Source organism: Urocitellus parryii, chromosome 3 (genome assembly GCF_045843805.1).
Source record: "Urocitellus parryii isolate mUroPar1 chromosome 3, mUroPar1.hap1, whole genome shotgun sequence".
Classification (NCBI taxonomy): domain Eukaryota; kingdom Metazoa; phylum Chordata; class Mammalia; order Rodentia; family Sciuridae; genus Urocitellus; species Urocitellus parryii.
This window is the reverse complement of record NC_135533.1, coordinates 103,864,157-103,889,349: the sequence shown is the minus strand read 5'-3', so window position 1 is coordinate 103,889,349 and position 25,193 is coordinate 103,864,157. Positions and strand designations below refer to the sequence as shown.

At 38.6% G+C, this 25,193-nt stretch overlaps 1 protein-coding gene across 1 annotated transcript in view; it reads right to left on the bottom strand.

Annotated features, from left to right (window-relative positions):
- The window catches only part of Abca13 (ATP binding cassette subfamily A member 13), a 441,561-nt gene extending 424,900 nt beyond the window's left edge, over positions 1 to 16,661 (bottom strand). Inside the window, exon 1 of the mRNA XM_077796801.1 lies at positions 16,593 to 16,661. Coding sequence (XP_077652927.1) covers positions 16,593 to 16,661 — 69 coding nt within the window. The remainder of the gene's footprint in view (positions 1 to 16,592) is intronic.
- Between the last annotated feature and the right edge of the window lie 8,532 nt (positions 16,662 to 25,193).

Genomic DNA, 25,193 nt, shown 5'->3' with positions numbered 1-25,193 from the left:
TCAGCAGGAAGGAAGGGAGTGGGCTTTTAAAGAGATGGCTCAAAGGCCACATTCCACATGTTCTCTGTTTGGAGATGTGATTCACTTGTCAATTTGGGGGACAGTCATTTCTGAGGTTTTCCAGTACTCCCCAAAGTCTGGATTACTTTGTTCCTAGGGTAGATGGTGCTCAAGGTCAGATAACTCTGCCTAGGATGGGGAAGATTCCCCTGAGATTGGGGAGGAGCAGGGAGGGAGAAAGAGAAAGAAACAGGTCCATTTAAAAAATAAGTTGTAGTGGCAGAGCAGCAAGGGTTTATTCAAAGCATAAAGTGGACCACTGTTACACAATCACCCAAAAGATGAATTATCTTAGCTTTCTTAGTTGATTTAAGAACTATATATAAGCATAAGTAATACTTTCAGAAAGAATTTACATATCAAAACTTATGTATCTGCCTCACTGCTATTAAAGACAACTTAGTCTTCTATTATAGAATTATTTAACCAATTACCTAATTATGAAATTTGAATGGTTTTCTGTTTGGGGCCCACACTTTCATGAGTTTTCTTTACTTGTTTTGCTGACTTTTGTACATATATCTATGAGATAATATTACTAGACCAAAGTGTATGTAATTTTTAATCTGGATTTTTAGTCTGAATAGAAAAAACTAAAATTCCTTCATTAAAAACTAAATCAGGGGCTGGGGCTGGAGCTGGGGCTGAGCAGTAGTGCACTTGCCTGGCATGTGTGAGACACTGGGTTTGGTTCTCAGCACACATATAAATAAGTAAAATAAAGGACAAAGGTCTATCAACTATATATATATATATATATATATATATATAATAAATCCTCATTAATTCTGATCAAACTCTCAGTAGCACTTAAGGTTAAAAATCTTTTAATTTTCTCAAACTTTTATCAAACTGATATGCAAAAATAAATAACTTTTAATTATTGAGATCAATCATTTTTAAGAAGTATGTAATAATTCCTTATATAATACTCCCTGCTCTTCTAGGTACCCATTTTTCTATTAAATTGTTCTTTTTTTCTGACTTATAAATCATCATTTCTTGTCTTCTAATTAAATAATTTACACTTTTCTTAGCCTTAAGCAAATATTTTCTCTAATTTTTAATTTACCTTTTTATTATCTAAACCTTTCATGCAATCAACTTTTTATCTTTGTATTTCTAGCGTCTTATTTATTTTCCCATATTCAAAGGCAATATAAGTTAAAGGAGCCTGCCAAATTAAAATAGCAGGAACCCTGAAGCTACAGTCAGTCTGAAAATCAATGACAAACTTCTAGTTTCGAACAACACGGTTTAAAAAAAAAAAATACAGCTCTACATATTACCACTAAAGTTCCTCTGAGGATCTGAAATAAAAGTCTAATAATTACTTTGAAGGCTTGTTTTATTTTGTTTTGTTTTTTACAAGTTGGTCACTGACCCTTTTGAAAAACACAAGTGGGAAAATCTTCCATTGTTCTGAATTTGACACTACTCCATTAAAGAGAAAAGCATTCTGAAGGTGAGTTCTGCAGTGTCACTGTCCTTTGTGAGCAAGTGAATCACCTCCTTTCATTCGACTTTCTCTTTGGAAGCATGAAAGTAGCCTCTTTTTCTCATCACATTTTTACAGCATGGTTCTCTTCTCAGGTGTCATTATTATCCTTGGATCTTGTTTAACATTTCTAATCTTGCCGCTGTTTAATGGGAAGGATTTCTGATTAATTTTTAGGAGCTCTCTCTCCCCACTCCAGGCCCCAGTACTGACTTCTGAATCCAGATATCTGATCTAAGCGGAAACAAGGGCTTCAGTGCTGTTCACAGGCACCAGAGGCTGATGCTACCATGACTTCTGCTCTCAACAAAAGGAATCACCCATAGAACCTACTGGTGCTTACAAAGGACAATGGTCACCCTCTGAATAACTATGAAGCCCTCTATTCTTCCAGTAGGAGGGAAACTCCACAGCACAGTGAACGCCCCATTTACACCTGTGAGCTTCATGCCCCTGCACTACCTCTCACTGTGGCTTTCTCTTGAATACTATGACTCTGACCCACTCCCCATTCCTGTCATACCCCAGCCCAAATATCAATCGAAGCCTTTCCTTCAGCACGGTTGAGACCAGATGACATTCAGGGAGACCTTAGCAAAGCCATGCATTAAAACATGCATAGGTAAAGGACCTCAGATGGAATGACATATAAAAACTTCCTCACAGAATTTTCCTTCCCCCAGTCAAAATTAAGGGGGGAAGAGGAAAGAAATTAGAGGAGAGAGGGAGAAATTTGTCTTTGCCTGATAAGAGAAAAAAGAAAGAAAGAAATTACAAAGATGTCAAAAAAATAAGTTTCCAGAGCAGATCAGACAAAGCCCACATGATTCTTTTCAAATTTATCCCAGAGTCTCCAAAGCCATAATGATTGCCCACACAATGCTTGTGGCTATTCCCAGGACCCATGCCTATGGAGATAACATCCCACACCAGTCTCCCTAAAGCCTCTAACAGAAAAGCTAGAGAGAATGAGCAGACAAGAGTAGTGAGCACTGAAATTGATTCTTCCAGAGAAGCCTCAGCTACATATATAAATGTGAACTGAATCTACAGTGGGGAAAAACTTCCTCAAATGAATGGAAAGAACATAGTACGAAATATTTAACAAAATGGCAAAGGAGAGTGCAGAGCCCAACTAGACTGATAAAGGTTGTGTCCCACCTCAAATGGGTCCCCATTCATCTCCACTATCACCTGGACCTTCCTCCTGCCAAAGGAAAACAGCAGAGTATAGCAGGCTCGGGGATCACCCTAGAGACTGAAGAAGAAATCAGATGGGCCTCAGATTTATTGAAAAGAGTCAAGAACAAGTATCATACTTTGGCTGGGCTGCCCAAGTATGAGTCAGATTAAAAGAAATCAGAGCAGCTATCTCAACACACTATGGATAGAAACTAAGAACAGTGGAAGCCAAAGAAAATCATAGAGCATGACAGGAAAGAAACTCAAATAGGAAGAAGAATTCATAACTGCTTTGCAAAGAAGCATGATTTAACTAGAGCAAACAAACAAAAAAAAAAACAAGAGTTCAAAAAAGATAAATTCAAAGAAAGGTTATGCATCTAAAGAAAAATAACAAAAATAATCACTATGAAATTTTAACTGATTTAGAAGACACAGAAAGATTTAGATTTGAAGTGCTGGAATAGAGCAGGGTGGAGATAGCAATAGTGATCTTTTAAAACATTTTTAAAGGCAAAAATATTCTCAGAAAACCCAATAGATTTGACAAGCAAAAACCATACAACATAAGGATAGTTGGCATTCCTAAAGCAGAGAATTCAACAAATGGGGGGAAAAATGCTAGGAGATATAACCCAGACCACAACAGAGAGGAAGAGTTTATCTAATCTGAAAGAGCCACTACATTTTAGAGAAAAAAAAAATAAGCCATAGTTGAACTATGTGTAGTGAACTTCAAACTCCTGATCTTCAAAGGCAAAGAAAATATACTATAGGTATTCAGACAGGGGAAAAGTCACCTCCCTAATAAGACGGGGAAGATCAGTCTGACCTTAAACATTTCTTCAAAACACTCGATACTAGATGTCAATGAATCTATAATCACAATTTTGTAAGAGAAAGCAAGTGGGATTAAATACATATATGAAAAGTAAGTATGTGATTATATGTAATATGGGAAAGTTATATGTTATTATATATAATATTAAATATATGTGTGATTTATACATATACATATATATATAAAATACACATCCAATTGCCATTAAACAAAAAAAACATAGTGAGTGTGTGTGTGTGTGGGGAGGGGTTGTTTCTTTTTTTCAGTGAGGAAAGAACCCAGATAATATGCTAATCTTGAAACCCGAAGGAAAAAAAAATGCTTGGCAATGAAATTTAGCCAAAACAAAACTTAAATAAAATTTAAAATTCAGCAGTAACACTTTTGCTTTCAGTGGTGTGCTGGCTAGAAACAAACGTTGCATTGCTTTGTTTACAAGATATATAATAAATCTCCAAAGAACTAAGAGGAAGAGAGTGACCAAAAATATTCTACAAAAAGAAAACTCATGCGCTGAATCTTGAAGTGTAAGCAATCAGTCACAGGGGGCAGGGGACGAGTTCCCTCAAGGGGAATGAAGGAAAAGAAGAAAAGGTAATATGTTAAAAAACTCAAGGCTAGGAATTTTTCTATGCATAGGAAAATTTATCTGTGAATAAAAGAAATGCAACTTTTACCCCAAAACATAAACTCAGACCAGAGGTATTATAACAATGTCAGTTCTACTCAGGGGATCAATGCATCCATTGCAAGTCTGTAATTCTACACAAATTGATACACAGGCTCAGTGAAATTTCCACTGGAATTCTAGTAGGTTTGGTTAGTTTGGGCTGTTGTTATACTTAATGAGCTGATCCTAAAACATATTTAGGAGAACAAAGATCAAAGAAATTCAATATCATTTTCAACAACAGGTTGAAATAACTCATCTTCCCACATATCAAGCTTTCTAAAACATGATAGTAATTAAATTGACAGTGTACCATTCATTCAACAATAAGCAAATCAACCTATGAAGTGACATAAAGAAACCATGAACAGAGCTGTGTAGACACAGAAACCTGATGTATTTTAAAAGTAGTTGACAGAAAAATAGAAGAGAATTTTCTATTCAATAAATTGTGCCACGTAATTGATTTTCCTGACAGTGGGGTGGGAAGGAAGGGATGGATTAGATCCTTATCACTATGCGATACAAAAGTCTTAAATTGAAAAAAGAAAAACAAAATTTTAAAATGTTTAGAAAAAAATATACGCTTATGCTTTGGGTCTTAAACAAGAGACAAAACCCTTTAACATAAAGCAAATTAAACTATATTAAATTTCAAATCTCTGTTCTTTAAAAGGGGTACTTAAAATGTAGAAAAACTAGTCACAGACTTGAAGAATCTATTTCAACATGCATAAATGACAGTGTAATGTCCAGAATACATACAGATGTCTAAATCAAAGAGAAGGAGATGATGTTATAGAAAACAGTCAAAATAGATAAGAAGACAAGAGCAAATTATGAAATTATCAATATAACACAAATTCAGTTCCAACAAGATGCCATTTTATACCCACTAATTTGGGGCAAACTAAAAAGTCTGACAATACCAAGAGTTAGGCAGCAGGTAGATCAACAGGAACTTTGGAATACAGTTTGACAATATTAATAAGTAAGTTGGGGATTTGCAAATCTTTGAGCCAATAATTCAACAAATATATAATAGGTTGAACCATATTGATTTACTTATACTACACTGACTTTAACCTAGTAACACAGTCATTGGAAAGATATTCAACACTTGAACCAAAAGGTGTGTTCAAGAATGTTTACAACAGCATTATTTATGAATGAAAAAAATGGCAGTTATGTAAAACCCATTGATAAAAGAGCAGATTAATAAATTGTGGTGTATCAGAGCAATAAAAATATGTACATCTTCTCATAAATTCATCAGGAAATGTATATCACATATCCCTTGCAATAGGGACCGAGGAAACAGCGTTGAACAAACATGATATTTCCTAATTTCCCAAGATTGAATGAAATGTACAGGTTAAACATCCCTAATCCAAAAATCTGAAATGCTCCAAAATCCAAAACTTTTTCAATGCCCACATCATATCATAAGTGGAAAATTCCACACCTTGAAATTTTGCCTCACGCACAAATTCATTTAAAATATTGTATAAAATTACTTTCAGGCCATGCGTATAGGTTTATATGAAACATACATAGACTTCATGTTTAGACTTGGGTTCCATCCCTAAGATAGCTCATTGTTATATGCAAATACCCCCAAATTTGAAAAAGTTCTGAAATCTAAACCACTTGTGGGCCCAAGCATTTTGGATAAGGGATATTAAACCCATACTTCTGAAAGCGAATGAAGTGAACAATTGCAGGAGATAAGAAAATTAATCCCATTCTCAAATAATTTCCTTGCATAATCCTAGAGCATTATATACTCATCCAGTGTATGATCCTCATGGCAAACAACAAAACAGATAATATTGTGTCTGTTTTACACATTGGAAACCTAAAGGTAATTATTTTGTGTAGATTCTTTGAACTAATTTGCAATGCAACTTGGACAGAAGCTCAGACCTGCAGACTAAGTTCATCCTCCAATGAGCTTAAATTCATCTTAAAATTCTTCAAGTGGCTCATACAGAATGTGTTTGGGTTAGCTGAAAACCATGTAGAATGAAAAGCTTCTGTACAAAACGTAAAGTTGTAATGAATTAAGAAGGAAAGGGGACACCCAGCAGGGGGAGAAGTTAGTCACAAGATCTTATTGGCAGAGAGAGGAGAAAAACATCATAAGTTTAGAATATCAAGGAAGCTGAAGCAAAGCATATAATTAGTTTGTTGCCCTTGCCCTTGAAAACAAAGGGCTTTGAAGTAAGCATGAAACTCTATTGTGTTTTTGGTGCATTGGGGCCTCTTGATGCAAACCTCATGGAGAAGGAGACTTTCCCAGAAGTATTTTAAGGTTCTTGTTGTTAAGTACTGGGGAAAAAAAAAAAAAAGATAATCTGGTATTCTCACAATAAGCTCAAACGAAGCATGAATCAAACCTAGCAGAGAGTCAGTTACCAACTACACTCACAGGTGACCTGGGGCTTCCAAAAATCATATAATCAAAGGCCAAAATTCCCTCCTCCAGAAAACTTTTTAAAAACCTTTATATTATTTGTATATTAAGAAAAAAGAAAGAAACAAACTCTTTTTCTCTCTTCTTCCCTTTTCCTCTTCCTTTCTTCCTTTTCCCTTCTCTCACCTCCCTCTTCCCTCCTCCCTCCTGCCTCCTCCCTCTTCCTCTCTCTTCCTCTCTTTTGGTTTTCATTAAAAAACAATTGCTTTTCTTTCAATGTTTCTTCTCTCATGGAATCAAAGGAGAAAAGCAAACAGATAATTAAAGCTAAATGTGAACCCTGGAATAAGATGAATATTGGCACAATCTTTCTGGAAGTTAAAGAAACAATAAGTACCCAAGTTGGGAATGTACATTCTCTGACCCAAAGATCCTTTTTTTTTTTTTTTTAAGAGAGAGAGAGAGAGACAGAGGGGGGGGGGAGAGAGAGAGAGAGAGAGAGAGAGAGAGAGAGAGAGAGAGAATTTTTAAATATTTATTTTTCAGTTTTCAGTGGATACAACATCTTTATTTTATTTTTATGTGGTGCTGAGGATCGAACCCAGCGCCGCGCGCATGCCAGGCGAGTGCACTACTGCTTGAGCCACAACCCCAGCCCCCAAAGATTCTTACTCATTGTATTTTTCATTAGGAAACAATTGAATAAGTATGTGAAAATATTTACAAAGCAGTTATTTATGTTTCCACTGTGGGGGTGGGAGGGGGGCAAGGAATACAAACTAAGCATCAGTTATTAGTAAATTAATAAACTGTATTCAGTGAACCCCTGAGCAATGATTTTTATAATGGAGTTAAATACATATTGAATTGCATTAAAAAAAAAAAATCTCCACTTATTGTGGCCAGAGTTGGGATGTTTGAGCTAGTGGATGTAGGAGGCAAGTATTTTTTCTGCCACAGCTGAGTTCAATGAGAAGATGGAAGATTGTCTGAGAGATGAACATCCAGGGTGCCAAATATTCCATGCACAGGGACACTGTGTGGTCCAAGATGGGACCAGGGAGCAAAGGAGGAGGAGAACTGAGAGGACGCTTTCTTCTAAAATTACTGTTCACACTGAATGCAAATCTAACCAAAATACCAATTGGAGTGATTTTTTAAGTCAAAAATGATTCTAAAATCTGACGGATTCATAAATATATTCAAAAGCAAAGACATTTTTGAAGGAAAAAGTTATGAAAAGATTCTAATTCTAGAAAACATTATAATTTATTATAAAGTATCAATGCTTTAAAAAATGAAATTAGTGCACAAAGTTACATCAATGCCATAGCATGGCAAACCCCAAAATAGATTCTCTTGTGATACAAAATATAGGACATAATAATCTATTCAGTACACAGGTGGAAGAAAGAGTGATTTAGCAAAGTTGTTGGCAGTTTGGATTTGGAATTTTTAGAAATAGATAAATTAAAATCTTAGAAAAGCTAGAGACTATTGATTACACTAATCAATTACAAGACTATTGATTAAACAAATGGGAATAAAGTAGAATCCCACAGGTTTGAAATTATGAAGTATTATTTTAGGCAAAAGGAATAGATGACCTTATAAGATATAGAAACTAAATCTGAATAAGAAAAGGACAATAAGTCTGAGAAATACTTGTACTCACCAAGGCTCTAATTATACAATTGTAAAATAACTCAATGGACAATTTAAAATTAATTCTTATACTGATCCCTCAAAATAGAAAATTAAAAAAAAAAACCAACTTCCTACTCCATGGTATCTATATTAAATTTGTAAGCATCGACTACACAGGGCCAAAGAGAATACAACGTTGGACATATGAATTGCTGTCACATGAACATACATCCCTTTGAAAATTAAGCCAGTTCATACACAGCAGGAATCATCCAGATGGACAGTAGGTTGAGCTCCTTTCTGGCTCAGCCATATTACTATTTAGAAATTATTCTACGCTTATGAAAAATATGTTTTGCATTAAGGTCATACTTAATGTGATGTGGTATATCAAAAGAGTGACATGTTGGGGTGATCAAGACACCCTCAGACACAAGCATGCTCCTGCCACAGAGTGTAAGGCTGGAATCTGGAACTCAGACCATCTGTACCAGTGAATGCTATGGCCACGGATATCAAGTGTATGGCAGACAATGTCCCAGGCCTTCCTGTGGATGTCACCAGTGGCTCCTGACAATGAATGATGTAGAGACCACCAACTCCACCCCTGGCACACGAGAGAATGTCCTTGTTCTACGTGCTCAGGAGCATTTCACACACTCAAGTCTTCGTCACATAAATTTAGCAAGTGTTTGTTCAGTGCTATCCACTGGAGGGACAGGAAGGGTGTGAGTTCTCCATCAGGAGTTCTCCTCCTCCTCTCGGGGAGGCCCTGCTGCTCCCCGCCATTGGACCTAGGGAGATCCCTTCCCCTTCTGACCTTTATGCTCCATCTATGAAATTGGAAGTAAGAATTCCTGTAAAAGGTCTAGGAAGAAGAAGACAAGGATCCCGGTCTAAATTTCATGGTCATCTGGAAAAGAAAGGATGGACACCACTCAGCTTGGCTGAAGTGGCAGAAGAACAGCTGAAGCAAAGGGAAGACCATACCCTCGGTCCCTCCCAGAGCACAGCACACCACTGACATTCCACCTTGAGTCTTCTGTAGCAGCCCCTCTGGGAAGCCATCAGCCATGACTCCACAAGTTGGGAAGGGCTACCTCACCTCCTAGCTGTCTGCCCCCATCTCTAAGGAATGGTCATTTTCCAGATAGGAGGGCACCGGGGAACACAGGTTCAGGTAAGCTTCTCCCAGGAGCCCCAGCCTTAAATCTGAAGGATTAAAACAGGAACTTAGACTGACTTTGCTAAAATCCATGGCTCTGGTGCCCTGTGGGTAGCTGAAAGCAGAATAAAGCTTGGCCTCTCTGCCTTCATATTGTATCAGTCTCCTTTATTAAACTTTGGGTTAAGTCCCTCCTCACCTCTACATGTAAGCCTGTTAATCCTCTAAGGGGCAAGTGCTCATCTAAAAATTAGTAATACAAGACTTATGAGCCCTAAGTTTACCCAACTTATCTCATCTCTCCCTTCAAGACTGAGACCAAACTGCCAGGGAGAATTGCAGCCTCTGATTTTAGACCCCTAGAGTAGCATCTAGAAGTCTTCAGCCATTGTGCTACACCTTCCAGGAAAAGCAGGAGCAATCATCACATGGAACTGAACTGTTGGCTTTCAGAATCACAGGTCTGACAAACACATATCCTGAGCAACAAGAGGAAATTGCTTCCTTGTGAGATAAAGGACTACTCCAGAACTGTCCCTTTGCACAACCAGAACTGAGTGAATGATCCACCAGATCACAGTTCGACCAAGACTGCTTCATTATGTATACCTTTCACCTGCTACTCCAATTTTTTCTCTATTTAAACCTGTATCTCCTCTCAGCAACTGGAAGACAGGGCTGAGATGCTGAGTCTCACTTTGCCTTCCTAACATAACCATATTGATTAAGGTTGTCTTTCCTTGCTTTCCACCATTACCTTTTCTGCTTGGTTTTTTTAGGGCATGGCCAGACCTGATTAGTTGGTCTCCAGAGTCAGGCTTCTGGCTCAGGATACAGGTAACAGTATGACAGTTGCTAATGAGGCAAGTTTGGATGACTGTGCTCCTGGGAGAAGCCCCAGTGCCTGCCATAGGACAACCACACCTAGCCCTGCGCAGATGGCACCACATGGGTGAACCTTCTGAAGAAGCCAACAGCCAGGCATCAAGGGAAGGAAATATGCTGAGGGGATACAAAGCAGGGAGAGCAGAGGACTCAGAGAGTGGTAAATGTATAGCTGACCTCAAAGCTTTCCTTGAAGGGGCTCCCACAGTCCCAGGGTGACAAAGCCAGAGGGCACTTCAATCTTGTTGGTTCCCCAGTAAACAGCCTCAGCCTCCCATAGAGTCTCATGGAAACAACTCTTGACATTGCTTTTGCCTCTGGTTTCTTGAATTATTGTGAATATGAGTTGCTTTGTTTTGTTTTGAACCTTTCTTGTCATTGAAAAACCCAGGCCTACCTGGACCACGTAAATAACTACAGCAAGGGAATTCTAGGGTGTTTCTAATGAGAACTAGATTCAAAAGTGGGAGGGAACAAGTCTCCTGGGCAAAGAAGATATCTTTGCTTTTTGTGTTTTACAGAAGCCACATAAATCCACCATCCTAAATAAAATCTTCCAGTCCTAGTCTTTTGATGATCTTGTCATTTTTCTCTTTAAGATTCTGGTAACAATTTCAGAAAAAGAGCAACATACAGAGTTGTGTTTGTTTTGTGTTTTGTTTTTCTTTTTTCTTTTTATCCTGGCAAACAATCCAAAAAGGAAACGGGAAATCAGATGCTTTGTGTGTGTGTGTGTGTGTGTGTGTGTGTGTTTAACAGTCATTTTTTCATACCTTTAGAAGACCTGGACATTCTTACATTCAGGCTGCGACATAGGACACAAAGGAGGATTACCGCTGAACAAAAAACTCTTAGCCCTTTTCTTTACACAGGAGTTACCTCACTGTTGGTTAAAGCTGTTTTCATGTCTCCTGGTTTATGTAATGACTTGTGCTTAGAGGGAAGGCAGGGGGAAACAAAGCTACAGTCAAAAGGATTAGAAGCAAATGAAGCTCTATCCAAAGTGAAAAGGCACTGTGTGATAATGAATAGGAAAAAGCAAACAAACCCCAAACAGCCCAGCACATGCTAGCCCTCAAGACACAAAAGCATGTTTGCTTTTCAATAATTAGATTTATGCACCACTTGTCTTTGATCACAGTTCTATGTAAACTGAGACACACCCAAATGACCTACAGTGGCCTTATAGTGACTGGACAGTTTCCTTCCCAGGGTTCAGGGCAGGGTGAATCCTGACAACCAGGCCAGTCTAGGCCAACCCCAAGAACCCCACAGGTTCCGTGTTTCACAACCAATAGAAAGATCATCAACTTTGCCATCTTATCAATCCAAATGGAAGTTGGATGATTCTCTAATTATATTGATAGACTCTCAGGTCAGAGCCTCAGATCATCACATAGACATGGGCATCTGCAGTAAGATATGCTTCCAGTTAGAGGGAAAGAAGTCAGCCCTAAAGGGACCATGTGGCCTAATCATGGGAAATGGGCAACTTCCACATAACTGCTAGAACATTTAGGAACAGTTCAAGTGTTCCCACACTATCCTGAGGAATCCCCATCTTTGTGGGTTTGTGTATGAAGCTCTCCTGGGGTGGTCAGCTGCCAGGATGCAGAGCAGAAAGCTCACTGGTCAGCAGGTAACTGTTTAGCAATGTTCCCTAGGTCCAAATTCTGATCAGTCAGCCCATAAACACTATGTTCATTTGCAGCTTCTGGTAAGTATTAGCATGCCAAAGAGAGTGGCACACTTTCAGTGCCCTCTGGTGTCAAGCAAGGACCAACAGGCTATAATCAATATCACCACCAAGTCCTGTGGTCCATACTGAATGTACCATCAGAAGGATGCAAGCAGGGCCAGGCTGCTGGCCATACCTAAGTCGTGTGGCTCAGACCCTGCCATGAGAAGAATCTGAAAGCTGACTGAGGCCAACCAAGGTACAGGCACTTTGATGTGCATCTAGAGTTCAGTTAAGGGTGACTAGCATATGAACACCCCAGAAGCTTACCATGCCCAGAAAATTCAGTGTCATTCTGCCAGTCTGTATACTCAGAGAGACCACAGACATTTAACTAAAAGTTAGAATTCTGCCCTTAAAGGTAGTCCCAGCTGTGCACTTTGAGAAACTATCTGCTAAGAACTAGCAGAAGTCAGAGCCAGGTGGCCACTGAGTCACTCTGGACCCTTGGGCAGCCCATGAAGAATGGCCCAGAAGCTTCAGTTCAGCCTCCCATCTCCCTGCCTTCACTCCATGCTGGGTGGAGATTTTAAGCTTGTTCTTGGGAAAGGCACATTCTGATGAATATCTTTCTTTCCACCCAAGTGGGTTAAGTACCACATTTCTCCCTGTGGATGGTGGTACATGAGGTCCAGACTATGCTATTTAAAAGCATAGGTTTGTCAACTGAGGCTGAAGTTTGATTTATATAGATAGGGATGGATTTATACTCATAGGCTGAATTGTCATATCCTAAAACTTATATGTTGAAGTCCTAATCCTCAGCCCCCTAGAATGTGATCTTATTTGGAAATAGGGTCATTGCAGATGTGGTTAGTTAAGATGAGAACACAGCAGAATAAGGTGAGCCCTAATCCCAAATGACTATGTCATTTTAAAGGAGAAATTTGGAGACAAAAACAAATACAAAGGGAAGATGATGTAAAGAGATGTAGGGTTAACACAGCCATCTATAAATCTAGTCCTCAGAGGAACTAGCCCTGCTGAGACCTTGATTTGGGATCTCCAGTCTCCAGAACTGTGAGACAAATGGTCTATTTCTTAAGTCAATTTGTGGGATTTGTTACAGCAGCCTAAGCAGACTCATACACTCTGGGCAGGAATGAATACACCCCTGCTCCATGACTCGAGGTATATATTGGGGAACAGTGTCGTGCACAGCACACAAGGCTTGGGTTCAGCCACCTCTAGTCACTATCAAAACAGGGATCCCCAAAGACCTCAAAACTAGGAGATTTCTAAAGAGTAGATGCTTGCCTTACAGCATTTTCTTGTTATTAGTTTTTTTTTAATTTAGAAGTAAAGAATTTGATTGATTTATAGTTACAATGAAATATAAAAGTAAATATGTAAGTTCATGTGGAAAATCCTGGCTCACAGCCACTGGACACTTGATGAGATTTTCAGGAACTATCCAGGAAGACTCCTGAGGGCGTCTTCAACTGTCATTGACTTGCCAGAAATGAACATGTCCTGACCTTGACCCAGAAGCCCTGCTCTAGGAAACATACTCAAGAGAACCAGGATTGGTCCTGCCTGCACCAGGATGTATCCTTCCTGCATCACAACGTCATTCATGACAGTAAGAACTGGGAAGAACTTTAAGGCCCAACATAAGGAAATGTTTCAATAACTGATGAACTATCATACAATAAAACCATTAAATAGAAAGACCATAGAGCAACTTTTGAAGTATTGAACCTCAATGTTAAATGGAAAAAAAGACTAAGATTTTAATTATGCAAGGTAATTATATTATCTTACATATGCCTGATGACAAGAAAAGACCACCAATGTAGCAGATGAATTAGTGCAAAGGAATCTTAGATGTTTTTAAAAGAAATTTTCACATAGTTATAGTGCTGCTTGTATAATAAATTAAAATCAAGAGGAAAAATCAGAGTGGCATTAAAGTAATTCTAAAAACATGCTTCTCTATAAACTAATTTTTCCCAACAATAGAATTTTAACACTCTAGATATGAGAAAGTGATGGATATTATTCATTCATTGTACCATTTAATTTTTTTCCTGTTTGAAATTTCCATAATAGAATGTTTTTTAAAGAAATTATAATCCTAAAATAATAAAATAGAAAATGGATATGCTTCCTTCCGCTTACAAATAGTGCCTGGTTCTTATTCGCTAAGGAAACATTTATTTGAGGCCATTTGTTCCCTTGGTCAGATTGGTTGTTCTGTGGTTTATGCCAACACCCATTTCCATAATGTAAAAGAATTCACAGATCATCACTGAAAAGCAGAAGGAAGCTATGAAAAGTGGGTCAGTTTAAAGACATTTACCCAGAGGGGCCTGGCCTCAATATTTCCACTGCAATTGATTAAGAGATGCAAACATAATCACAGAGTATACCCGCTGGGCTTCTGCTCTAACCCAATCATGCAAATCAGATATCTACAGCTACCCTCACCTCTCCTGCCCCTCATAATCCCTGGCTCATGTCCCAGAGGTCTGCTACCCTGCCAACCACTATGGTCCAGGAAGAAAACATCCCCCACTCATGCTAATCATCACTGCCAGCACATTGCATGGAGTAACCACTCAATCTTTGCAAACAAATTAATCTCATAGGAAAGAAAACCCAACCAAGAAATTTGCCTACATAAGTCAACTAGTGAGTGACAGAGCTGGGATGTGCACGCTGTCAGGCGACTCCAAATTCTACACAAATTCTTGGGTTGTTTCTACTCTGTTGCTATTGTAAGCCATGTCATAATAAATAAACTTGTAACAAATACCATTTTCATTGTGTGTGTGAACATCTGTAGACATATTCCCAGAAAAGTGTTTATTAAATGTTTTATTGCATATTTGGTTGATTTTCTCAGAACTGACTCCAATTCCTTGAAGACAGGGCACACATTTGTACTGTTCACCCAGTAGAGATACAATAAGTTTTTACTGTATTCTATCCTTCCTTTATTCATTTAACAAATATTTATTGAACACTTGCTGTGTTCCAGGTACTCTTCTGTGTACTGGGGAGTGTGCTGGTAAACAAGTCAGAAAAATGTCCAGCTCTCATGGATCTTACAAACTAGTGCAAGATCCAGAGGTAATTAACAAGCAAGTAAATATGTAGTGTATTATAAATGATGAATACTGAAGAGAAAAATAAGATGAAGAAGCATAGGGCATAGGACTTATCATTTTATAAAAGCAGACATCAAATAAATAAATTAGCAAAATATTTCTGATAAGGATATTTCCCTTATACCAATAATAATTATGAAAAATTTTTAAACAAATCAGGTGTCCAATAATAGGGAGTAGATAGTCCAGATTCCTTACCTTCACTGAGCTATTGAACTTAATGAGTTGACATATATAAAACAGAAAGAACGGTGTTTGGGAATCCAGCTTCCCCCTTAGAATGTCCTTTCATGGGAAAATAGGCTTAGTTCCCCAAAACAAACTTCCATGTTTAATATACTGTACTTAAATGGAAAACCACCTATACACGCACCAATGTGCTAACAATTCATCAAAAGTGGAAGTCCCATTTGTTCATTCCTGACCTTACAATTCTTGTACAATCTAATTTCAATTGAAATCATTCTAATCCTGATACCATATGAAAAGAAAACATCTCCTTTAATATTTGTTCTATTGTGAGAAAGAGAGGAAGGATCTTCAGCAACATGATTAAATTCCATGTCAATTACTGAATTTCTGCAACAGAAGAATTCATCCACAGAAAAACCTAATCTGATAAGTGTGAACCTTAAAGTCAAAAATAATACAGAAACAGTATGGCAGAACTACTACTGAAAACGACATCACTAAGTATTAAAGTTTACCTGGTGGCATCAGGTATAAAGGGTAACTAATCATAATAATAAGTGATTGAGTTCTACTTTATTAAAATACAAATCTATGGGACCTTTACGTAAATGTTCACACAAATTTGGTTTGAGTAATTTCATTAATCTCCTTAGGAGAGCCTTGTTGATGTAACTAAAATATAATTCTAAAAAAAAATGTGTAACTTAACACTATAAATAAGACATTTAAAAAATTAATTTTTTAATGTCTTATTTATAGTGTTAAGTTCATGTTTCTTGCAAAGCCCTGTTTACACACACTTTGCATGGACTCATGCCTTAGAAACACTGATCTTAATATTTCTATCTATGCATTAAATACATTTGATGCCTTGTAAACCAGATGATTTCCAGTTCATCTTTTATAATAAGTATCCAAAACACCAACTAGAGTTTAAAGTGCATTGTTATATTTGGAGGAAATTTTTTCTAAATTAGCCCTTTTTTGATAAGATTCTAGTGTCTAAATATTATGCTGGTCATTAGAATTCAGCTACTTTGTCCCTTAGGGCAAGTTCGGTTGTAAAATCATCTGACTTTCCCAAATCCCTTGCAGGGTGAACATTTGCACCTGCCAGGGAAGACATACCTTGGTCCCTCTCCAACCCCCACTGGAGCCCTCTGGAGAACCAAGGCAAGCACTCACCGGGTGCCGGAGTCTGCAGAGCCAGTTTTTCCACAGCAGGGCTTGGAACTGGTGCCTCCTGTGCCCCATCCCTGCTGCTCCTTGCTCTTTGGGGAGCTCAGCCTTTTAGGACAGTGTTTCTATCTGCTGGGGCTCGGGCGGAGGCATGTAGCCTATTAGTCAATTGTAACAAAAGTGAGTGACGCAAGAGAGATTACTGGTGACTGAATAAAGCAGGCATCAAATGTCCCCTCATGCTCTGTGTCTGCCGAGAAATCTTTTCTCTAGCTGTTCTGTTTTGGGGAGGGTTAGATTCCAGAAGTCTGCCTTCTGGGTCCTTCCTGGGTAAAAAAAGGATGCAAGCCTACACTTTCCAAAAATCCCACACATCTGGTGCACACTGGGAAAAGTGAGGGCCACATTCCCAATTGACCTCTTTTTCCCCTTGATGTTAAGTGGAAGGAATTATTCCTCATCTTTCCTGAAATGTCAGTTATCACACTAATTGACCAAAATATTTCCATTTTGGTGGTCCCACAGCAGAGACTTGGAAAAGAAAAAGATGGAAGCAGTCAGTCTTGCAGAGGTTGTGGGATGGGTGGCTCAAGATCCGTGTTGCTGCTGCACCCTCACTTCTTACTCTGCTCTCATCATTTCCCTCCAGGAGGCTGGGACATGTTTCAGAGTGCAGGGAAAGAAGAACAAGGACAATCTGGAAGGTGCTGGGAGCAGGCATGGCAGGACTCAGCAAGCCCATCGGTTGCCTCTGAGCCCTGTATGATTCCTGCACACCTGGAATAATGGATGTGGCTGGGTGCTAGGGGCCCCATCGTTCTGGAAGCCAGTCCTTCCTGACTTCCTGTGGCTCCCCACTGTGGTCAGAAGGCCCTCAGGCAACCTAACCTTGTGGTCTTCCATTTCATAAAGCATTTTCACAAGCTGTGAAATGCTCTATACATGCCTTTTGCAATAGGAAACAGAGATACCCAGGCTTCAGCAAAGGGATTGACTCAATCATTCTGTAAATGTACTTTTTAAAAGAACATCAATTTAATTTTATTTTGATGCTTATTACATAATTTTAGTCAACGAGTCAGAGTAAAGATCATTACTTGGTGAGGTGGCGCCCAGCATACAGAAAGCGGGTTTTTCTGATCCCCTTAGGATACTCTCCCTTGACCCTTGTCTCCTCAAAGGCCTGGTAGGGTCACCTAAGTATTACCACCATGGCTTTCTTAGCAGATAATATGTAGAACACTATACATCACAGGTGGATGTCATGATTTTTTTTTGAAACAGAACCAATAGGTGATTATAAGGAATTGGCTCACACAGTTATGGAGATGGACAAGTTTCAACATCTGAGGAGTCAACAAGTTAGAAACACAGGAGAGTCAAGAGTGTAGTTCCTGCCTAAGGACCAGCAGTTTCAAGACCCAGGAGGAGCTGATGTTTCTGTTTGAGCTTCAAAGTTGATGTCCCAGTGTGCTGACCATCAGAGAGGGGAAGGGTAATTCTTTCTTAAACAGGGGATGGTCCGCTTTTTGTTCTCTTTAGGAGTTTGACTGACTGAATGAGACAAATCCCATTGGGGAGGATCACCTGCTATTCTTGGTCTCCCTACATAAATGTCGATCTCATCCAAAACAACTTCATAGAAACTCCCAGATGATATCTGACCTAGTATCTTGGCACCCTGTAGCTTAACCAAGTTGGTACATTAAATTAGCCATTGCAAATCTGCCCTTGTCAACTGGGCACCAAATGTATCTCCTTAAACCATACTCAATCTCCAAAGACAATAAATAAAGGTCATGATTCCACCTAACATAATACCAGTATCCTATATGCAACTATAAACATAATTGCCCCATGCTCCAGAAAAAAGTGAAATCTCTTTGAATAAAATTTACTCTTTTCTTTGATAATCTATAACTTAAATACTCTCATATAAAAGTTGAAAATACTTAAATACTATGATATGATTACATCTCATTACATGATAAGGTGAAAGGAGGGAGGAGAAAAATATATTTGCTATTTACACAGACATGCTCACAACAAAATAAGAAAGGAAAATCCTCATTGCTATAGCTAGTCCTGCAATCACAGTTGATATTTGTAGTCACCTTTTGTGGCTTCCCTATTCCCATTCCCTTCAGCAAACACCTAAAAGACTGTTTGGCTTCTTTACCTGGGGGGTGTGACCCATACCCATTCCTGAAGGCCATTAGAGTCCTGTCTGGATTAGTTTGTTATAGATTTTCACTGACTTATCACAGGCAATGGTAATACTAAGAGTTGCCCTAAGGAAGCACCTGTATTCCAGACATTCTCCTCCTTACCTCCATTGTAGCTTTGTTTCACAGTTACATTATGGTAACTGGACTCATCTTGTCTTGTAGGTCTTAACTACAAATCCATTCAACATTGCAATATCCCTAAGTTTTTAAATATCTCCCTCTGCATTAAACCAAGGCAGATCTGGTATTTATAATTTGTTCACTGTATCTTTGCTCCATGTTTCAACCAACCAACCAACCTGTTAGAGTCCTTCCTAACTCCCTGAGCTGCAACATTAAATGAAGAGTTTATATCAATAAATTTAGTGAGTCCATCTCAATAAATTTGGTTTTGAATCCCAGTTTATCTTCCTTCCACTATTATCCCATATCCTGAATATTCACTTCTACACATGTTCCTTTGATTTCTGTCCAGGTAAGTTAGAAAACTTGAGTTGTCTTTTTGGAATGAAGCACACCTTCTCTTGGGTTGCAATTTTACCTCACCTTGTAGGATCAGATAGGACTTGATTATAGTTGTAGTTCTAGACAAAAAGAGGAATGATAGGAGGTTAGTCCTGAGGAGAAACACTATTGTCTTACTGGAGGAATGAGGCCATCACAAGTTTCCTTAGGCAAAATCCAGGGTTAACCCACTCAGAAGTGGGGGTAGGAGTCACTTCTAGTGGAATTTGGGAGACCTCATCCACTGGCAAAGAATACACTTCATTTAAAGGCACAGTGTCCTCCCATTCCAATGCTCTGGGTCTTACTCCTTTCCAGTTGGTACTCACACTTGAACAGCAAATATCCTGCAAAGGCTAAGGGTTCGATTTACTTTGTACTTCACCCAGTTACAGGATGATGTTCTGTGTTTTTCAGCAATCTAATCCTGTAACTGCAGAAGATAAGGGTCTCTTTAAGGGAACACAAGATTTCACTTATATAACACTTAAGCTGGGAATTTGATCATTGAATTAGTCCATTTATTTTCCCACCTTGTCTAGTAATATTAGGAACAACAAGATAATCTTGTTATACTTGTTAGCTTGATGAAAAGCTTTAAAAGCATCAAATACACTTGCTTAGACCCTTGTTTCTCAGTTTCTCATAAGTATATGATGAGGAATGTCTGATGTGGATATTTGTACATTGTCATTGCCAGATCATGAGATGGACTATGGAAATGGAATCATTAGCATTTTTTTTTTTTTGGTGGTGCTGGGGGTTGAACCCAGAGCCTTGTGCATACAACTGAGCTATATCCTCAGCCTCTCATTAGCATTTTTAAATCTAATCATATTAGAGATCCAATTCCATAAACCCCAGAACATATTCAGAAAAATCATCCTTAAAATTCTGTTCCTCTAGAATCTTTCTCAGTACCAATATCTATACTATTCAGAGTTCTCAAAAGAAACATAATTATATACATATATTTGTATAGAGAGATTCACTATAAGTAATTAGATAAAGCAATCATGGAGCTGAGAAAGTCCCAAGATCAGCAAGATAATGCAGAGTAACTCTGCAAGTTAGAGAATAGGAGAGCTAACAGTGTAGCTCCCACCTAAAGGCCAGCAGGTCCAGACCAATGAAAAGTCAATGTTTCAGTTCAAACCTGAAAGCAAGGGGGAAAAAATGAAAAACAAAAACAAAACAAACAAATAAAACCCTGAGATCTCATTTACTGGAGATTGAGCTCAGTTGCACTCAACCACTGAGCCACATCCCCAGCCCTATTTTGTATTTTATTTAGAGATAGGGTCTCTCTGAGTTGCTTAGGGTCTCATCATTGCTGAGTCTGGCTTTGAACTCACAATCCTCTTGCTTTAGCTTCCTGAGCCACTGGCATTACAGGTGTGTACCACTGCACCTAGCTCCATGGCATTTCTGATGACTAATTTTTTGTGTTGTTTTGATTGAACCACATTGTGTTCAGATATTTAGCCAAACATTATTCTAGGTGTATTAGTACATTGAATACAGTAGATCATTCTACAAAAAAAAAAAAAAAAAAAAAAAAAAAAAAAAAAAAAAAACACTGAGGTCTCATTTCAAAGACCATCAAGACTATCCGGCAGGAAGAATTCTCTTTTATTTAGGGAAAGGGCTGTCTTTTGTTCTAGTTAGGCTTTCAATTGATTAAATGATAACCACCTGCATTAGGGAGAACTATTATATTCAATCTACTAATTCAAATATTAGTCTCATTTAAAACACCTTCATAGATACACCTAGAATAATGTTTGGCCAAATATCTGGGCACAATGTGGTCCAATCCAGACAACATAAAAAATTAGTCATCAGAAGTGCCATGGAGCTAAGTGCAGTGGTACACACCTGTAATGCCAGTGGCTCAGGAGGCTAAAGCAGGAGGATCATGAGTTCAAAGCCAGCCTCAGCAATGGTGAGACCCTAAGCAACTCAGTGAGATCCTGTCTCTAAATAAATTCAAAATAGGGCTGGGGATGTGACTCAGTGTTCAAGTGCCCCTGAACTCAATCTCCAGTAAATCTCCCTCTCCCACAAAAAAAAAAAAGTCATGGATTTAAAATTCACATTGCAATTATACCAGTTAGGATGAGGTTGTTATCCATAACCATTTTTCAAGATTCAAAATAGGTAATATTAAACAAAATGTCCCTATGGCCCTGCAATTCCACTCCTAGATATGTGCCCTGAAGGACTGAAAACTGGGACTCAAGTAGATGCACATAAATAATTATAGCTAAACTATTTATAATAGCTAAAAGTGGGAAACAACCCAAGTGTCCATCAATAAATGAATGGATAAACAAAATATGATCTACCCATATAATGGAATGATATTGGGCCCTGAAAGAATAAAGTGCTAATAAATGCTACAATAGGATGAATCCAGAAAACGTTATGTTAAATGAAAGAAACCATATTCAAAATATCACATATGGTATGATTAATTTTGTATGAAATGTAGAGAACAGATAAATCCACAGGCAGTCAACAGATTGGTGGTAGTCAGGGACTCTTGGAGAGGGAGAGGGTGGCAACAGGTTATGCGTAAAGAGTTTTTTTGTTTGTTTGTTTTGTTTTGGGTTTTTTTGGAATGGTAGAAAAGTTTGGGGAACTAATTAGGAGTGGTAAATGCACAACAATGTGAATACACTAAATGCCACTGAATTATTCACTTTAAAATGCTTTATTTTATGTTTCATTAATTTCACCTCAACACACAAATTTTTGAGTGAATTTTTGAGTGAATTTTGCCACTCCTCTCTCTTCAGGCCTTTAGCCAAGTTCAACATAATGTGAGCATACAATGCTGCTCAACAAATCTGCATTTATGGAACCTCAGAATTCTGACCACATTTGTTCTTCATGTTGCATTAGCCACTTTGTAAATGGTCATATTACTACTGTCCTGGAAACTGGACAGTTACCCTTCAACGCCGACTTAGAAGGGTCAGGCCAAAAATGTCCTCAGAAGACATTTTGTTTATTTAACTATTTGCTTAATTAAACTATTTGTTTAATTAAAATTTTTTAAAAAATCATCTCTCCCACAGCCACACTTCTCTCACATGCTTGTCATTGATAAATGGAGAACATTCTATTCCCCACCTAGTGCTTTGGGTCCTCACTGCAGTGTCCTGCTGACCATAATGATGCAGCCATTCCCCCTGCAGGCAGGCGATGGAACGGTGGGCCAGCTCTTTTTCTCACCCACTCTCCCTTCCTTCAGGATCCCCAAATGCCCTGGAAGCCATAAGTTTTAAATAAAAATAATTATAATAAACAGTCAGATTGGTTGGAGGATGCATAGTCAATATAAGGATACCAAACATAAAAGGATCTAAGCCCATGAGATGGTCACTGTTCTCCAGGATGGTACTCCCCTTCACACGGAGCAGAGCAGCTGCCAAATGGCAGACATTCAACAAGGGGCTTTCTGGGCCCCCTTGCACATGGGGGAGGTCAGGTAGCTCAATCTTACAACAGAAGATGAGAGGAGGGACTTTGTCACCTCTAAGTTGAGGTTCTCAAAGTCAGAAGAAACCCAAGAGGATGGTGGAACAAAAAGATGGAAGGACCCTGGAGCCTGGAACCCTACATGTGGTGAAGCCTCCTGGACAAGACCATGCGGTAGGCTCCTTGGTGAGAGCAGAGACAACCGTCCCTGTGCTGAGTCGGTGATATGTGGATATTTATTAGGTTAACATAGGCAATGTGGCAAGTTGTCCATGAAAGTTCTATCTCTTCTCCCTTTCACAGTGTCATCTGCTTTTTTTCTGTCCCCCTCAGGATTCCAGCTCCCATCCATGACCCTAAATTTCATCAATTCCAACTTGCTGCCCCTGCTTCTCCAGTGACTATCAACTGCCCTCATTGCTAATTTCTCGGTTGCCACACCATTGCTTGCCTGGCCTCATGGCTCTTCCATCACCACATTAAGTTTCCCTTCTTTATAACATACAGCATGATCTTTATTTTCTTTGTTGGCTTTGATGATTGACTAGTTTACCAAATGTCCCATAAAAAAAACATGCCCCTAGGGAAATGATTGTTCCAGAGTTTAAGACCAGTCTGTCATGGTCATCTGGAGAGAGTTTTAGCCTCCGTTCTCTTTCCATTTCACTCAGGTACTGAGAAAAGTATCTGAAAAGAACAAAATGTGTCTTCAGGGAATCTTGAGGACCCTTCTTTTTTTTTTTCTTTCCTTTTCTTTATCTGCCAATAACCATCCCAACCATCTGTATCTCCATAATTTAAAGTCAGGGAGAGCAGCAAATTACATTTGTCCAAGGAAAAGCAAATAAGAACTTCTAACTGGCTTGGGACATGGGACAAGGTTCAAAAGACTAAATTGTTGTATCCTTAACAAAAAAAGATAGGAAGAAATTATAAGAGGTGAAAGTATAAGATGGGGGCACAATGTAGGGGGTTGGGTTTCTAAAATAAGTCAAGTTCTAACTATGGAAATAGCCAGGCAGGAATTCCAGGTGCAGTCTATAACTATCTGGCTATAAGATGTGAGAGATCATGACCTCGTTGATCTACTCAGAGTGACTATGAAGTACATACTATTGATGTAATAAGAAAAAGCACCTAATGCAGTCTGATTTCTCTCCCCTGATCCCAGAACCTCCCACACCAAAATGGACTCAAGAAAGTCCATATATATATCATTGACTCAGCATAAGATTGCTTGTCTCCACCTACCTGGAAGGTCACTTTCCACACCTCAGTGCATGACTTTCACAAAGGAAAATATTAAAAATTCCAAATGGAACCGTGATAATAAAAGGAGAAAATGATCATGAGATTAAATTCATTCTGTCTTCTGTTATGTTGCAAAAGGTTTGTGGTTCCACTGTGATTAGGAAATGGGAACTTTCCTATGAAATCTGTATCATAAGGAAAGGAAGGTGTTACAAACTGAAATATGTTCTTCCAAAATCGATATGTCAAGGTCCTAACTCCCAAAGTGCTGTATTTGTTGATGGGGTCTTTCAGGTGGTCACTGAAGCTAAATGAGATTATATGGGGGTGCAAGACCCTATCCAAAAGACTGGAGGAAAATACACCTGGAATATGCATGCATATAGGAAAAGTCACATAAGGACACACACAACAAGAAGATAGATTTCTACAATCCAAGAAGAGATTCCTCACCGGAAATCAATGCCCTTCCCATCCCCCCATAGCACCTTGATCTTTGGTTTTGGCCTTCATAATTATTTTAAAAAATTATATTTGTTATGGTTTAAAACTAAAGTGTCTCCCAAAGTTTCATGTGTTAAAGGCTTTGAACCCCAGGCAGCAGTGTTCAGAGGTGGGAACCTTTGGAAAGTGAATGAACCATGGGGAATCTAAACCTATCAATGGATTCATCCATTGATGGATTCAGAGTTTAATGGGCTATTAGGGAGATGGTAGAAATGGAAGGTGGAGCCTAGTTGAAAGAAGTTGGTTTTGGGGTGCATGCCTTTGAATTATATATCTCCCCCACCCCCACCCCCTCTCTTTTTCCCTATCTCTGCTTCCTGGTTGCACCGAAGTGAACAGCTTTGCTCCATCATATCCCTCCACCATGAAGCTCTGCTTCACCAAATGCCCAGAAATAACAGAAATAACCATGGACTGCATCATTCTGAAACTGTGAGCCAAAATAAGCCTTTCCTACCTAAGTTCTTTTATTTCAGGTATTACGTTCTAGTGATGAAAAACTAATACACTATTGTTTAAGACACCGCATCTGTTATATTTCATTATGTAACCTGAGCATTCTAATACAGAGGGCTTACAAAGGGGATTGGAATACTAAGTTTCTATTGGAGTGTATGAATTTGAGGCTTGC